This window comes from Danio aesculapii, chromosome 6 (genome assembly GCF_903798145.1).
Source record: "Danio aesculapii chromosome 6, fDanAes4.1, whole genome shotgun sequence".
NCBI lineage: Eukaryota > Metazoa > Chordata > Actinopteri > Cypriniformes > Danionidae > Danio > Danio aesculapii.
The window spans coordinates 30004049-30018634 of record NC_079440.1 but is presented as its reverse complement, the minus strand read 5'-3'; the positions used below and the strand labels follow the sequence as shown (position 1 = coordinate 30018634).

The 14586-nt window shown below is 33.4% G+C and overlaps 1 protein-coding gene across 2 annotated transcripts in view; it reads left to right on the top strand.

The window, feature by feature from the left end:
- The window catches only part of LOC130230752 (unconventional myosin-VIIa), a 60527-nt gene extending 47412 nt beyond the window's left edge, over nt 1-13115 (top strand). Inside the window, exons 39-48 of one of the 2 annotated variants that reach the window (XM_056459930.1) lie at nt 1375-1530; nt 4179-4284; nt 7294-7407; nt 8611-8698; nt 8806-8912; nt 10133-10318; nt 10428-10544; nt 10620-10703; nt 10882-11001; nt 11645-13115. In XM_056459930.1, coding sequence (XP_056315905.1) covers nt 1375-1530; nt 4179-4284; nt 7294-7407; nt 8611-8698; nt 8806-8912; nt 10133-10318; nt 10428-10544; nt 10620-10703; nt 10882-11001; nt 11645-11734 — 1168 coding nt within the window. In that variant the 3' untranslated portion in view covers nt 11735-13115. Of the gene's footprint in view, nt 1-1374; nt 1531-4178; nt 4285-7293; nt 7408-8610; nt 8699-8802; nt 8913-10132; nt 10319-10427; nt 10545-10619; nt 10704-10881; nt 11002-11644 lie in introns of both variants that reach the window. The other variant, XM_056459929.1, reaches the window with a different exon arrangement.
- Nucleotides 13116-14586: the final 1471 nt, after the last annotated feature.

Sequence of the window (14586 nt, the reverse complement as noted above, 5' to 3'; positions counted from 1 at the left end):
CAGTAAAACATTTTGATTACATATATATATATATAAATATTATTACAGTTTTAAATAGCTTTAAAATTAATGTAATGACAAAGATAAGTCTGCTCTACTTTAAATCAGTTTAATGTGCTGATTCTATGATTATGAAACGTTATTTGTTTTTTCAAAGTTGTTTCAAAGGCAATGTTTTTGTGAAAGCTGTGATTTATATTTTTTCAGGGCTTATTGATAATTGGAAGGTTCAATATAACTACAAAAATACAAATAAATAAACTTACTGACCCCCCAATTTTTGAATGGTTGTGTAAATGCAAAATGCAAATTAAAATGGTACATCTGTTGAAATCATTATTACTTATGAACTTGGTACAAAGTGGTGACAGACACAGTTTCACAATAATTCTGTGCAGCTTTCCTTTTGGGATTATAGTTGCAGCAAAGTTAACTTGCCCTTTATAACAGTAAAAAACATGTGCAACCTTTAGCTTCTTTATGCGTAAGTTAAATTAATAATAATACTATTCATTATTTTGAATTGAATTTGAAGCATTATTAGTATTTAATAGCAATGCACTTTACTTGTTTTTCCCCCCACATCTAACCATATTTCCTGCTAATGCTTCCCTAATCATTATATTCAATATAGGTGGCTGCTTTTTGTCTAAAAGCTTTACAACACCACCAAATGGCTAAAATTCCAAGAAGTTTCCTCTTACTATGATAATTTGCACAATTTTAGATGCCAATTTGTTGTCACTGTGAAATGACATAAGCTAATGCACATTTCAGAAATAAGACATGATAAAGTTTCAGGTAGCCAGAAATAGTCAGTATGAGATTTTATTTATTTTTTTAGTTAAACTCTGTTTGATGTTAAATATTTTTTTCTGGCATAAGGATGACATTTAACTTATTTACATTTAACAATTTAGAGTAACCTATTGACCTTATTCTCCAATGTGGAAGTGTGCTTGTTTTTTTTTTTGTCATTGTTTTAGAAATTCCGATTCAGTTGTCTTTGGAAAAAATGACTAGGAATAATAAATAGCAGAAAAACGGTCAAACTACTTGCTCTACAAACAAGTGTGTTCATGACTAGACATAAAAAGTGTAATTATATAATAAAAAAATATCCGTTTGCAACATCAAGCAGCAGAACGAGACATTTTTAACATCTGAAAAATAAATAGAAGTGAATGAAACCGGACGTCTTGAGCCAAATAGATTCCAATGGCTGCGCCCACTCATACTTCAAGAATAAGGTCAATACATACTTTTGGCCCTGAGCTCTGACTGCATTCACAGCTGTGTAGTGCAGCTTAGCATATCTTATCACTTGATATTAGTATGATAATTTGACTCTTCTGTGTGTACTTTCTCAATCAGGTACAGTATAGAGCAAGGCTGGCAGCTGCTTTGGCTCTGCTGTGGTCTTTTCCCTCCCAGTAACTCTCTAATGAAACACGCTCAGCGTTTCATTGAGACACGCAAACGAGAGCCATTGGCCACTGACTGCCTTCAGAGACTGCAGGGGGCTCGCAGGTATGACCATCATTTTACACAGTTTAACCACAGTTTACTTCAACACAAACTTTTAGGATCACACATGAGATCACACTGCATTATATATGGGTAGTTGATAAATAGGCAATAAAAATGCTTTATTTGTTAAACACCAATTTGATATATGTTTATGTAGTTTGAATAATAGTCTGATATATGAGAAAATATAAGGGGTCACTAACTTTATCAGTCTTTCACTGTATTTGTTTTACTGAACTGAACCTCAAATACATCCTCTGCTGTGAAATAGCAGAAATTAAGAAAAAGTAATATAAAACAGCCTGATTTATCTTCATTGTTGGACACTAATCTTCATATAGTGCTATTTATTTAATATGAAATTATGAATATATTTTTTTTTCTCCATGACTTCATTCATTCATTAATTTTCTTTTTGGCTTAGTCCCTTTATTAATCCAGGGTTGCTACAGCGGAATGAACCGCCAACTTATCCAGCACGTTTTACACAGCGGATGCCCTTTCAGCCGCAACCCATCTCTGGGAAACATCCACACACACTCATTCACATGCATACACTACAGACAATTTAGCCTACCCAATTCACCTTACCCACGTGAACGCAGGGAGAACATGCAAACTTCACACAGAAACGCCTACTGACCTTCTTGATGTGAGGCGACAGTACTACCTACTGCGCAACTGCGTCGCCCCTCTCCATGACTTATAAATAATAAATAGGTGTCAGACCAAAATACTACAAAATTTTACAATTTTATAGTGATTCCAAAAAGGTGGAAAATTTGACAAATTCTGGAAAAAATAAGCTTTGATCATACGATCTTGAATGGGGTCTTAAAACTAATTGAAGTTTTCTGTCGATTTGCTGATTTAGAATTAGCATATAGTGTCACACCAGATGACATGGTTTTTGTCATGCCCCATCTAGGGGTAAGGAGGTAACATAATAGGGAAGACTGCACACATAACGCTGCTTAAGATTTTATTTACACAAAGATTTTCTCATGAACAAAATTTGTCTTTCTCAACTTCAGGAGCTGACCAGGCCAAAACAATCTAAGTTAAAATTTCCTCTAACTTCCCTATTTCCAGCAAAATAAAATTCACTTTATTACCTAACTCTCTTGTCCACAAAAACAACCAATAAAAATAGGGTACAAAAGGAAATGCAGGCAAGCTCCCTATATTTACATTCGGCGAATAAATCCAAAACAGCAGAGTAGTCAGTTAACAGGCAGAGGTCAGATTTTCAATGTAACAGAGCGAGAGCTAATGCACTAAATGCTGTGATAGATTTTCCTCAGATAAATACACAAACTCTAATTCAATGAGTCTCACTAACACAATTTCTTTCTATGAACGTCAAGACATCTCTACCAACCACAAGTGAGATCAAAACAGCTAAACAGGAAGTGACAAAAAAAAAAAAAGAATTGATAGGCAGCCAGAAGTCAGCTGAGCAGGCCGGGTGTGGCATCATTTGGAGCAGGGCAGGACCAAGCCAAAGAGCAATTAGCTGCTTCCTGCAGAGAAAAATAATATACAGAACACTTCCCAAAGCTAAAAAGAATTAATACATAAAGGGACATAACAGTTTTCATTGACAAAATGTATCAAGTTCCTATACTTTTAGAATTATATTTATTTAAAAAAAATGATTGTCATTTACTAAAAAAGCCACTTGTAAAATTAGGTCTGGGGTATTTATTAATGACTTTACGATTTTCATCTTAATTTATTGAACTATGCTTGAGACGGTCACACCATAGGACAGTTTTGAGATTTGGCTCAAAAAAGTAAAACATAACAATAACAGTAGTTTTTACAAGAAGTTTATAAAATAAATGTTTAACTGTTTACTGCTTTTGAAATGATGGCAATTCTAATTACATTAATTGTTGCCATGGGACAGTGAAAACGCAACATCAAGTCAACAAAATAAGGAAAAATACAATAAATGAATAGATTTTATAGTTGAAATTAACTGATTATACATTCCCATGTTCAGTTGTAGCATCTAGAATCTAAAAGCTAACGTTTAATCGCTTTTAAATGCTTATGAGCTATAGCTTATATTGTTTATACTATTGAACTTTGGCTGGCTTACCTGAGAGCTATAATCTTATTGGAGTTCATCTCAAACAGCATGTGTGTTACATTACTGGACTGATATCCTGTAAAGTCTGACCTGATCAACACCACATTAGCATTTGCTAGCAGGTTAGCATGTTTAAAAACGAGCAATTGAAATATTTCTGGCTATACGAAAGCCACTTTTGGTAGATAATATCACTTAATTAAGAATGATTAGTTCGGGTATTATAATTTAGTCTTTTAAAATGACAAGCCTATTAGCACAGCGACACCTCTCCTTTTATTAGCACGCATTAGCCTTTGCCAGACTGGAGCAAATGCCAGGAAAGTATCAGTGCTGAGTGATGGGATAGTAATGAATTTACAGCAGCTTCTTCTGCCACTGCAACGGTTCAAAGACTTCAACATTTGGGAAACACTACTGTAGCCATATTGTTGAATTGAGTCCACAAGCTGGGTCGCAGATGATAAGTACATTGTTGATTTGGTGGGAAAATAAAACAAGCATATGTTTACTGAATTTACTCTGACGAGTGTCATTCTTTATGTTCTAGAATGGATCCCAGAAAACTTCCACCTCACCAGGTTGAGGTTGATGCCATTCAGCAGAACAGCACCCAGATCTTCCACAAAATTTACTTTCCAAATGACTCCCAAGAGGTAAAACCACACTCGTACACTAATTGACCAGCATTTTCAGTGGCCTTAAAACAATATCAAATCCAGCCTTGCACCCTAATATCTAACAATAAAAGAAATGCATACAAAAAGGTCATACTGTAAATTATAAAAATTGTAACCTTTAGTATAGGGGCCAGTTCTACTGTAACTATTAAGTAGTTGCTTATTAGCATACCTATTATTAACCTGTTAGCTGTTTACTAGTTTTACATATTTTTCATGTTCATATTGTACTTACCTAATGGCACCCAATACCTACATTTGACTATAACCTTACTAACTATAATAATTAGTGAAATAAGAGTTTATTGAGGCAAAAATAGTAGCTAATGTTTAAAAAACAGCAATAATTGAACAAATGATGCTACTACTACTACTACTACTACTACTACTACTACTACTACTACTACTACTACTACTAATAATAATAATAATAATGTGTGTGTCTGTGTGTATTTGTCAACTTGTGGATTAGATCCTCACCTTTCATTAAAGTTGTTCTAAAACCATTTGAATAACATCCATTCTTGTCATGTCTTAGGACCATTTTAATTTTGAAAAAGAATTCTAATTGATATATTTTTATGATTTTCTTTATGTTCGCCTCTTTGTTTAAATGTAATTTAATATTTTCCTCTAACATATATATTTAGGTGGACTAGAGATGCAATGGTTAATCGTTTTCACTATTAACTGTGGTTAAATTCGTCATGGTTAATTAATTGTAAAGGCTTCTCAACACAGCATTTCTGCACTAAACAAAACTACTGCAAGTAAACGAAGTTATGCCAACTGTGCCATTTAGTTTAACCTCCTAGGGCTTGAGTGTCCACATGCATGGAAAGCACATTTATTTAAGTGGCTATTTAAAATACTTTGAATGTTTTATATTTTGTTACAGACATACAATCTCATCCTGAATCTGTTTTGCAGCATATGAAATGTCCCAAACACAATTTTTAACTGTCCAAAATGGGGGGATGTTTTTACTCTCTGATAGTCAAAGCAAGTTAAAAAAAAACTTCTATATTAAATATGTATTAAAAAAATTCAGGAAAAAGTGTTTTATGTAAATTTGGACCACGAGTCCTCATATATGGACATCATTTTTCTCTAAAAGTACATCATATCAAAAGATGATACTTAGGTTTTTATTCTAATTAGGTTCCAATAAGCCCACATAGCAAAGAGAAATAAAAAATGCATGTAAAAAAACACTTTGGGCCTAAGAGGTTAAAGTTCGAAGCTTGTACATGAGGCTAATACGCACGCACTCTGGATTAACTATGGCTGAGGCTTTTAAAAGGGCCATTCACATATCCCATCTTTTGTACGTGCATGTTCCTTATTTCCAATGGAGGCACACGGCTTGCGTGTGCATATTGGTAGCAATGTGCATGCTGTGCATCAGCGACAGGAGCACTCACGCTTTCCAGGCGCAGCTAGAATGGCACGAGCACACCACGAGTCACGTGCCAAGAACTGACCGATCAGCTTCATGCTTTGTATGGAATATACACATTTCTACTCCAAAGAGAAAATGAAAATACCAAACAAGTTCATAACATAGTTGATCAAAAGTGCCTTTCAGACAGAGGTTCAACAGCCTTTGACTACATTTGTTCTCTTTAAAAAGGGAAATACTTAGCTAATTTGTAGCTTAGATTTACATTAGACAAATACTATTTTTTAATTTACTCTTATGTTTATTTATTCATTCATTGTTCTGTCATTTATTTTCACTGTAAAATTATTACTTATGCCAAAAACTTTTTTTCACTTATTTTTAGGTCCAAAGAGAAACAGTCTATTGTTTGTTTTTATTATTATTTTGTACTGTATTATTTAGTTACTGAGCAGCAATAATTAACACTTTACCCGTTAAACTGAGGAAAATTATACATCAGACTATTACCGTACAACCAAAATCTATAATCATTGCATCCCTAGGGTGTGCTAACTTTTGCACTTAGTTTGTGTTTATCCTTACCATTAAATTTTGCATTTATCATAATAAATGTTTCGTAAAACTGTTATTAAAAACAAAAATATCTAATTTAAAAGGTATTGCAGCAAGCTATAAGTTATCACAAATATATCAAATCATAAAATGGATGTCAAGTGAAAATAAAGGGTAAATAAAGTGGATGTGAAAAGTCCACAAATGTCACTGGCACTGAGCCAAAATGGAGAGTGAGCATTCTGTCAGCTGGTCTACTGTAGGTCTTTGTCTCATAAGCTTCTTTCACCTACGTAGTCTTAACTGTTAAATTGCTCTTAAGATGTCATGTGTGAACAAGGGTTTTGCAAAACAAATAATCTGGTAAAAGAGCAGGATTACTGGTATAAGCATGCACGAGGGCAGAACATGCATGAGGTAAGAAGTCTGCTTTAGACTATTCCAGAAGTTTTGCTAAACATTAAGGGCTGCTGATTTTCCCCAGTGTTACCTATACCTGTACATGCACTACAACAGGGGTGTCCAATCCTGCTCTTGTGGAACTAACATCCTGCACATTTTAGTTTCAAGCAGCTCCCAAAGATTCTGTTTTCTTTTCCACTCAGCACTACTGTAGCTCTGCAGTTCTATTACATACTATATCGAGCCTGTATTAACTGCAGTATTTATTGTACCTATAATGAGTCAATAATGTGCCACAGAGTTTACCAATATTTTACCTGTAATGTGTGAATATCGGTAAAAAAAGAAGGAGCATTTGTATGTGTATTTGCCAGTAAAGCCATTTTTCTAATTTTACAGTAATATACCAGGATTTCTTTTTTAATCCTTGTGGCCCAATGGCCATATTATTAATTGCTGTTTTTCAACCTAGCGCTTGTGCGTTTATCTACTCGGTTGTGTTTTAAAATGATGAGAATAATAGCAGTTGGATTTGATGCCATTGTAACGCATTTATTTTATTCACAGAATATAAATTCAGGTGTTTTTTGTGTTTGTTTTTTATTACTACTTGCCTTTCTGGACAGATTTTTGAGGTGGCAACCAATACTAAGATCAGAGACCTGGTCCGGACCATTGCTAATAAACTCATGTTGTCCACAGCTGAAGGTTTCAGCCTCTTCATGAAAACTCCTGATAAGGTTTGTTCCCAGTCTACTATGATTTAGATCTAACAGCCAGGGCTGTAAAGATGTGTCATATGCTTTTGTTAATGAAAAATTTCTGGAATATTGTGGAAAAGGGGTATTCCAGACATTCAAAGTGGGGGAAATGTGTAATATTTGTCTATAATTAATTTTATATTTGTATTATTTTGATCTTAAGAATCATTGGTCTCAATTTACCTCTAAACCATTGAAAGCCTACTACATCCTATTTGATACACAAAGTAATCTAAATAATCAAGATAAACTAAATGGTTAAAATAACTTCAACAATACTATTAGAAAAACCATGTTTTATTATACTAATAAAAATTAAACTCATTTTTACAAAGATGCAAATTGTGCAAAACTGGAATATTGCTTAATAGCATGTGGAGGCTTGTGTAGATGCATGACTGCTCTTTGGGAGCTCAGCCTTTTAAGACAGTTCTAGGAGGTTATAATACTGAACCACTTTGATGGACTTTAATAGAATTTAACTAGAATTAATGAATTTTAGAATTATATTATAATGTGCTTGGTCCACTGGTTTGTCCATAAATGCCATCCCATTGCACCCATTGCATCTTTTTGATGTGCGTACGGGGATTCATTTAATAAAGGTGTTTCTATCATAGATTATGTGCACTTTGTCCACATAAATAAAAAAATATACACATATATAAAAAGTTATATACGTTTTTTCATGCGCATTTTCAAAATGTATACACTTCTTGGCATTCACATCAAGAGTTTTTTGATAATCCAAATTGTACATAAAATATAAGGTGTATGGAAACAGCAAATGTTACATGATGCATACAGTGGGTCACACTCCTAAGGAGAACATGTACATATACAGTAGTTTAGCGCCGTGTCGTGTCGTGTCTGACAACTCAGACATTGTCGCACATTGGATGAGCACTTTAGAAATGGAACATAATGTGTCCTGAAAGGCCAAAATCTGCAGGAAATCTAATCTTAATAACATTGAAAGCTCCTCTAAATTTTGCTTGGCTTTGTGTTGAATTCAGCAATCACAGAATAGCAAAATTTAGGAAACTTCCTATTTTTCCACTTATTATAGACAGTGGAAATTCAGTGAAAGTCAGGAAATTTTAACATTTGGCATAGAGTGAGAACCCTGAATGAATTGATTATAATTGTTCTGCCATTAATCTGCCATTTTCTCTCTGTCAGGTTCTGAGTTTGAATGAAACTGACTACTTCTTTGACAGCCTCAGACAGATTACTGATTGGTCCAAGAGAGCAAAGAGAGTGAATCAAGGTGAGTCTGTTTGTTTTCATTTAAAAGGATCAGGTTTGAATCATTCATCACTGTTAGAAAGTCAAATTCAAAGCAGCTGGCATTGCTGATACTGTTTTAATCAGCAGGGGCTCCAGTGAATGTGTCCTACACTGTTTTCTTTATGAGGAAACTATGGTTCAACATTATCCCTGGGAGAGATGTGGAGGCTGATCTTATCTTCCATTACCCACAGGTACTACCAATTTGTGCCACATGCATGGAAAATATATGATAAAATTCCCATGTAAGCTTTCTAAAAATATGTGCATCTCAAAATAAGACTGAGGAAATTTTCACAAAATGTCTGATAATATTTTTTCTTCTGGAGAAACTCTTATTTGTTTTATTTCAGCTAGAATAAAATCAGTTTTTAATTTTTTATGAACCATTTTAAGGTCAAAATTATTCGCCCCTTTTAAGCCTATTTTTTTGACTGTCTACAGAACAAACCATCGTAATACAATAACTTGCCTAATTACCGTAACCTGCCTAGTTAGCCTAATTAACCTAGTTAAGCCTTTAAATGTCACTTTAAGCTGTATAGAAGTGTCTTGAAAAATATCTAGTCAAATATTATTTATTGTCATCATGGCAAAGATAAAATAAATCAGTTATTAGAAATGAGTTATTAAAACCATTATGTTTATAAATGTGTTGAAAAAAAAATATCTCTGTTAAACAGAAATTGGGGGAAAAAAATAAACAGGGGGCTAATAATTCAGGGGTCTAATAATTCTGACTTTAACTATATATATATATATATATATATATATATATATATATATAATATAAATTTTCCCCCTTTCTATTAATTAAAGAACATTGATACAAATGGGGTCCACAATATTATTAAGCTGCTCAGCTGTAATAATGAAAAATTTGACTTGAGCATCACATCAGCATATCACATTGATTTCTGAACTACCGTGACACTGAATAATTCTGGAAATTCAACTTTTCTTAACAGAATAATAAATAACATTTTGTAAAAATTAATTCATGGAAAAGTAGTTTTTAAAGGATTGTTCACCTCAAAATAAAAATGTACTCACTATTTACTATCACTTTTCCAATTACTATTCACTAATTACTATTTTACTTACAAGAAGAAGATATTTTGTGAAAATCCTGTAACCATTGACTTCCATAGTAGGAAAAACAAATACTATGGAAGTCAATGGTTACAGGTTTCCAGCTTCCTTCAAAATATCTTCTTTTGTGTTCAGCAGAACTTTTCAAGAAAGAAGTAAACGATTAGTAAATGATGACCGAAATGACATTTTTGGGTGACCCATCCTTTTAAATTGTAATATTCTCTTCTTTTTATGAGGAATTAAATCACACACATAAAATCAGAAAGTCTTTTTAATGGTATAGTTTATCATCATTTTTCCCATTTTGCATCCCATCTAGGAGTTGCCGAAGTACTTGAGAGGTTATCATCGTTGTACCAAAGAAGAAATGGTGATGCTCGGCGCTCTCCTCTTCAGGGTGAAAGTGAACAATGACAAAACTCAGTTTCCCATGATTCCTAAGATGCTGAAGGATCTGGTGCCAAATGACCAGCTTAAAGCCCTTTCGGCTGATGAGTGGAAGAGGGTCAGTTCTTTCACACCGCTTCTCTAAGCACTGGAATTCACGAATTATTGCAGTGTATTTGTAACTATACTCTTCTAAAGTGTTTTTGTACTCAAAAATTCCTCAACAGAGCATTTTTGCAGAGTACAACAAGCAAACAGGCATGACTGTGGAAGAAGCAATGATCGGCTTTCTGAAGATCGTCTATAAATGGCCCACGTTTGGATGTGCCTTCTTTGATGTCAAAGTAAACAACTCGACTGATATATTTTAGGTATTGTTACTTGACAAATGGTTTATAAGATTATGCTTGAAATTACAGCAAACATCAGAGCCCAATTTCCCGGACATTGTGAGGATGGCCATCAGTAAGCAAGGCATCACCATCATGAATCCCAAAACAAAGGTATCGTCAATTCATATTTTATTAAAACATACATTTTTACCTGCTTAGATTTTTCTTCAGGTTTTCCTCTAAGCTTGAATGTAAAATTGCATTGTTTAAGATATGTTTCATGTATCATAACTTTATAATATTTGTCTAAGTTTGATTTTGTTGAACTAATTGAATTCTTCTATTTAAGGATCCTCTGGCCATTCATCCATATAACAAGATTGCAAACTGGTGCAGTGGAAGCACATACTTCCATATGACTGTAGGAAACCTTGTCAAAGGCAACAAAATCCTGTGCGAAACGTCCTTGGTAAGTGACATAGGTGCTACTTTCTCCAAAATCCAGCACTAAAATGAATAAATAAATTACTAAATAAAAGTTATACGAAGAGTAGCCAACACAATACACACATTCCTGATTTGAGTCCCATCTCACACTCATTACACTACAATTTCTATGGTATAAATACAGAACTACAACGTACAAAAGAGACAGATTGACTTAGAATGTCACTTACCAGTTTTAGAATGATTTGATCAGCTGTAATAAGAAATTCAGCTGTTGTTCTCCTATAAGGGCTTATTATGCGGGCTCTGTCACCATCTTGTGGATGGACAATGTCAACCGTCTTTGCTCTGTTCAATGACAGGCCAATGGCCACCGACGCACTGTCTGTCCGAAATTATACATATTAAAATAGGCACTATCCTTATAAATAAACTGCATAGCTAATCTAAACAACTACATTCTCACCTCAATAGTACATTATGTTGTCCAACAGCAGCAATATTTATTAAACTGTAGATATATATCATTTTTATGTTGAAGTGTAATTTATTTGATTGAAAAAAAGATTACAACAATTAAAGAATTTAAAAGAAGAATTTCTGCTGTTTAATTTGCATTTGCTTCCTAGTTTCAAAATAATAGTGTTTTATCCTGTCTTCACAAGGGCTATAAAATGGATGACCTTCTGACTTCCTACGTCAACATGTACCTTAATGAGAGGAGAGGACAAAGACGAAATCATACGTTTGACTAAAGAAAAAAGAATGTACATGCTCTTCCCTTATTTTAACACACAGACACTCACACACACACATATATAAAGGCCTATACATGATAAAACAGATAAATTGTTTGTCAGACTGCACAAAATATTTGTCAGACTACATAATTGTATCATTTTTTGCAAAATGCCAATCTTTTTTTTCTTCTTAACGCAATGTTAAAACCATGTTTTGAAAATTAATAAAGCATTATAGTCATCGAATCCTATTTTTGATGTAACACTTATATTCTATGTTAAATAAATGACTATAACCATTCGTATACAGTCATGGAAAAGTCATGTCATTTTGAAATGCAAATTTTCAGGGCTTGCAAGTTTTGGGGAAAAAAATGAATCTACAAAGTTTTGGAAAAGTCGTGGAAATCAGTATACATTTTTTTTAATTTGTCCTATTTGATAATTTTGGTTAAATTACAAATACAGTATGCATTTTGTGCATGCATGCTGAACTGGAACCTTTTTTCACTTTCATTCACCATATAAAATTGGGGACATTTTAAGTGGGGTGTCCAGAAACAAGTTTCTAACTACTGAGGTAGGATACTGCGGATGCTAAATTTGTCTAATTTGAAGACCTAACGTTACTGTGGAAAATCATTGTATGTTCCCAGAAAGCTAAGCAACCAGCTTTGTATCTGGTCAACAAAACGTTAGCCGTCATATTCATGTTCTACTCTAGGACTGGCTAATTATTTTTAAACTGATTTTGGCAAATATACAGAGCAAAAAGTCTCTTACTATGAATATGTTTAACTTGTTTTGAAATCTCTGGATTTTTTTTGTTTCACTTTGAAGGGCACATATTTTATCCCTTTTTCAAGATTTAAGAGACGTCTTTTGTGTCTTCAGAATGTGTCTGTAAAGTTTCAGCTCAAAACACCCATCAGATTATTTATTATACCTTTCAGGAGATTGGGATTTTCTGCTCTAAACATAGTGTAGCTGTTTTTGTTGCCTGTGCCTTTAATGCTGGTTCTCCCCGCCCACCGTTCCCACGTGCCTGTCAGAGTGTACCTCAATCTCAGTCTCAGCTGCGTCAGATAAACAGCACAGTGACAGATATGAAGGAAGCAGATCTCACGTAATGTTTCTGAGAAATACTACAGTAAGAACTTTACCAATGATTATTTAATGTATTTGTTGTTAAGTTAATGAGTCAATGAGAACGATGAGTCACACACAATGTCGTTACAAAGTTCATGCATACTCACAAAGGCACATGCACACACAGCGCGCATTTAACTTTGATATTTTTTGCATGCAAATGTGACAGGAAACACATTGATATCCACTGCTGTATGGACATCTGTTATGTTAATGTACAAAATAAATCTGATTTGATGTCCACAAACGGGGATTGAAGCGTCTTCTTTTATAATTGTACTGACCTGCGGCTGTGGCAATAAAGTCAAGCTGATGTAAATCGCTGTAAATGATTACAAACATGCACTGTTTTAAAAACGTTTTAAACTTGTAAAACATTCTTGATCACATTTGATGATGATTGATGATCACAGAGAGGCTAACAGATCTTTTAATCCCAGTTGCTTTGTGCACATCCTGTCTTGTTGATATGATTACTACAGAGACATGTTAATATGCGGATGTCAATAAATTTGGTGGACAGGGAAATCACACTCCTACGTCACGTTGCAGTGGGCCTCAAAATGGCAGCGATTTGAATCCTATTTTAACGTTAGAAATAAAAGATAACCTTTTTGGTAATTTTCTCCTTCGCCAGAAATCAAAGTTTGGGTGTTTGTTATATTGTCATTTGTAATTTAAGCTGGAATTAAGGTTTACTGAATAAATAAGGACAAATCTTGTATTTTCAAATATGATTTTTGAGGTGTGGGTTAATGCTGACAGCACTGCAGTGTTGAGTGTCGCCATCTAGTGGAGCTCCTTAGCTCACAATATTCTTCAGTATTTGATTATATTGTTTATGTAAAGTTAGTCGTAAATCATATTAAAATCTGCATAATGCAGTTAACCTACTGAATAAAAAAATTCAGTGAAATTAAAATCGAAATCGTTAAAATAGTGTAAAATATTCATTTTCGGGAAAATTACTTTAACCCGCTTCCAAAGTTTACTTAATTGAAATAGATTTTTAATGTTTTTATCTGTCATGTTTTATTTTTAATTTGGTTAAATGAAAGATTTGCAACTATATATGCCATTTAGTTAGTTTTCAGGTGTTTTTTTGTCATAATTATTTTAATATTTTGAATTAAGATAATAATAATGATAAATGTAACAACCTCTTTGCTTCTTTTCTGTCCCTGACCGTTCACATTTTTTATGTAACTATGTTGTATGAGCATTTTCTATGAATATTTATTTTGTATTATAAAAATAGATTGACATTTAGTTTTCTTTTTTCTTCTTTAACATGTTAACACGCAGACATTACATGAAAAATACTTCATATTTACCTAAAAATCATGGAAAATTACAGTATTTTAGAAGTTAATAAAATGCTTACGAACTATAGGGCTGACACTTATTATTATATTTATATTGATAAATCTATCACATACGTAATTTGTGGATTTTTATACCAAAATCAATTTTCACTTAAGATCATTTTATGTCATTTGGAACTTTGACATTCAGTAAGCCTTTTGTGAAAAATAAATAAATAAATAAATAAAGCAAGCTAAAAGAAAAAATATCGAACAAAGCAAATTACCAACATCAACTCCCTGTAGCCCCTGTACAAACCCTGTATAAGATGTCATTGTACATCACTGTCTGTTGGGTAGTAGTGATAAACCTTCTACTTGCGTCATTTTACCATGTTTTAAAGGCAGACTGTT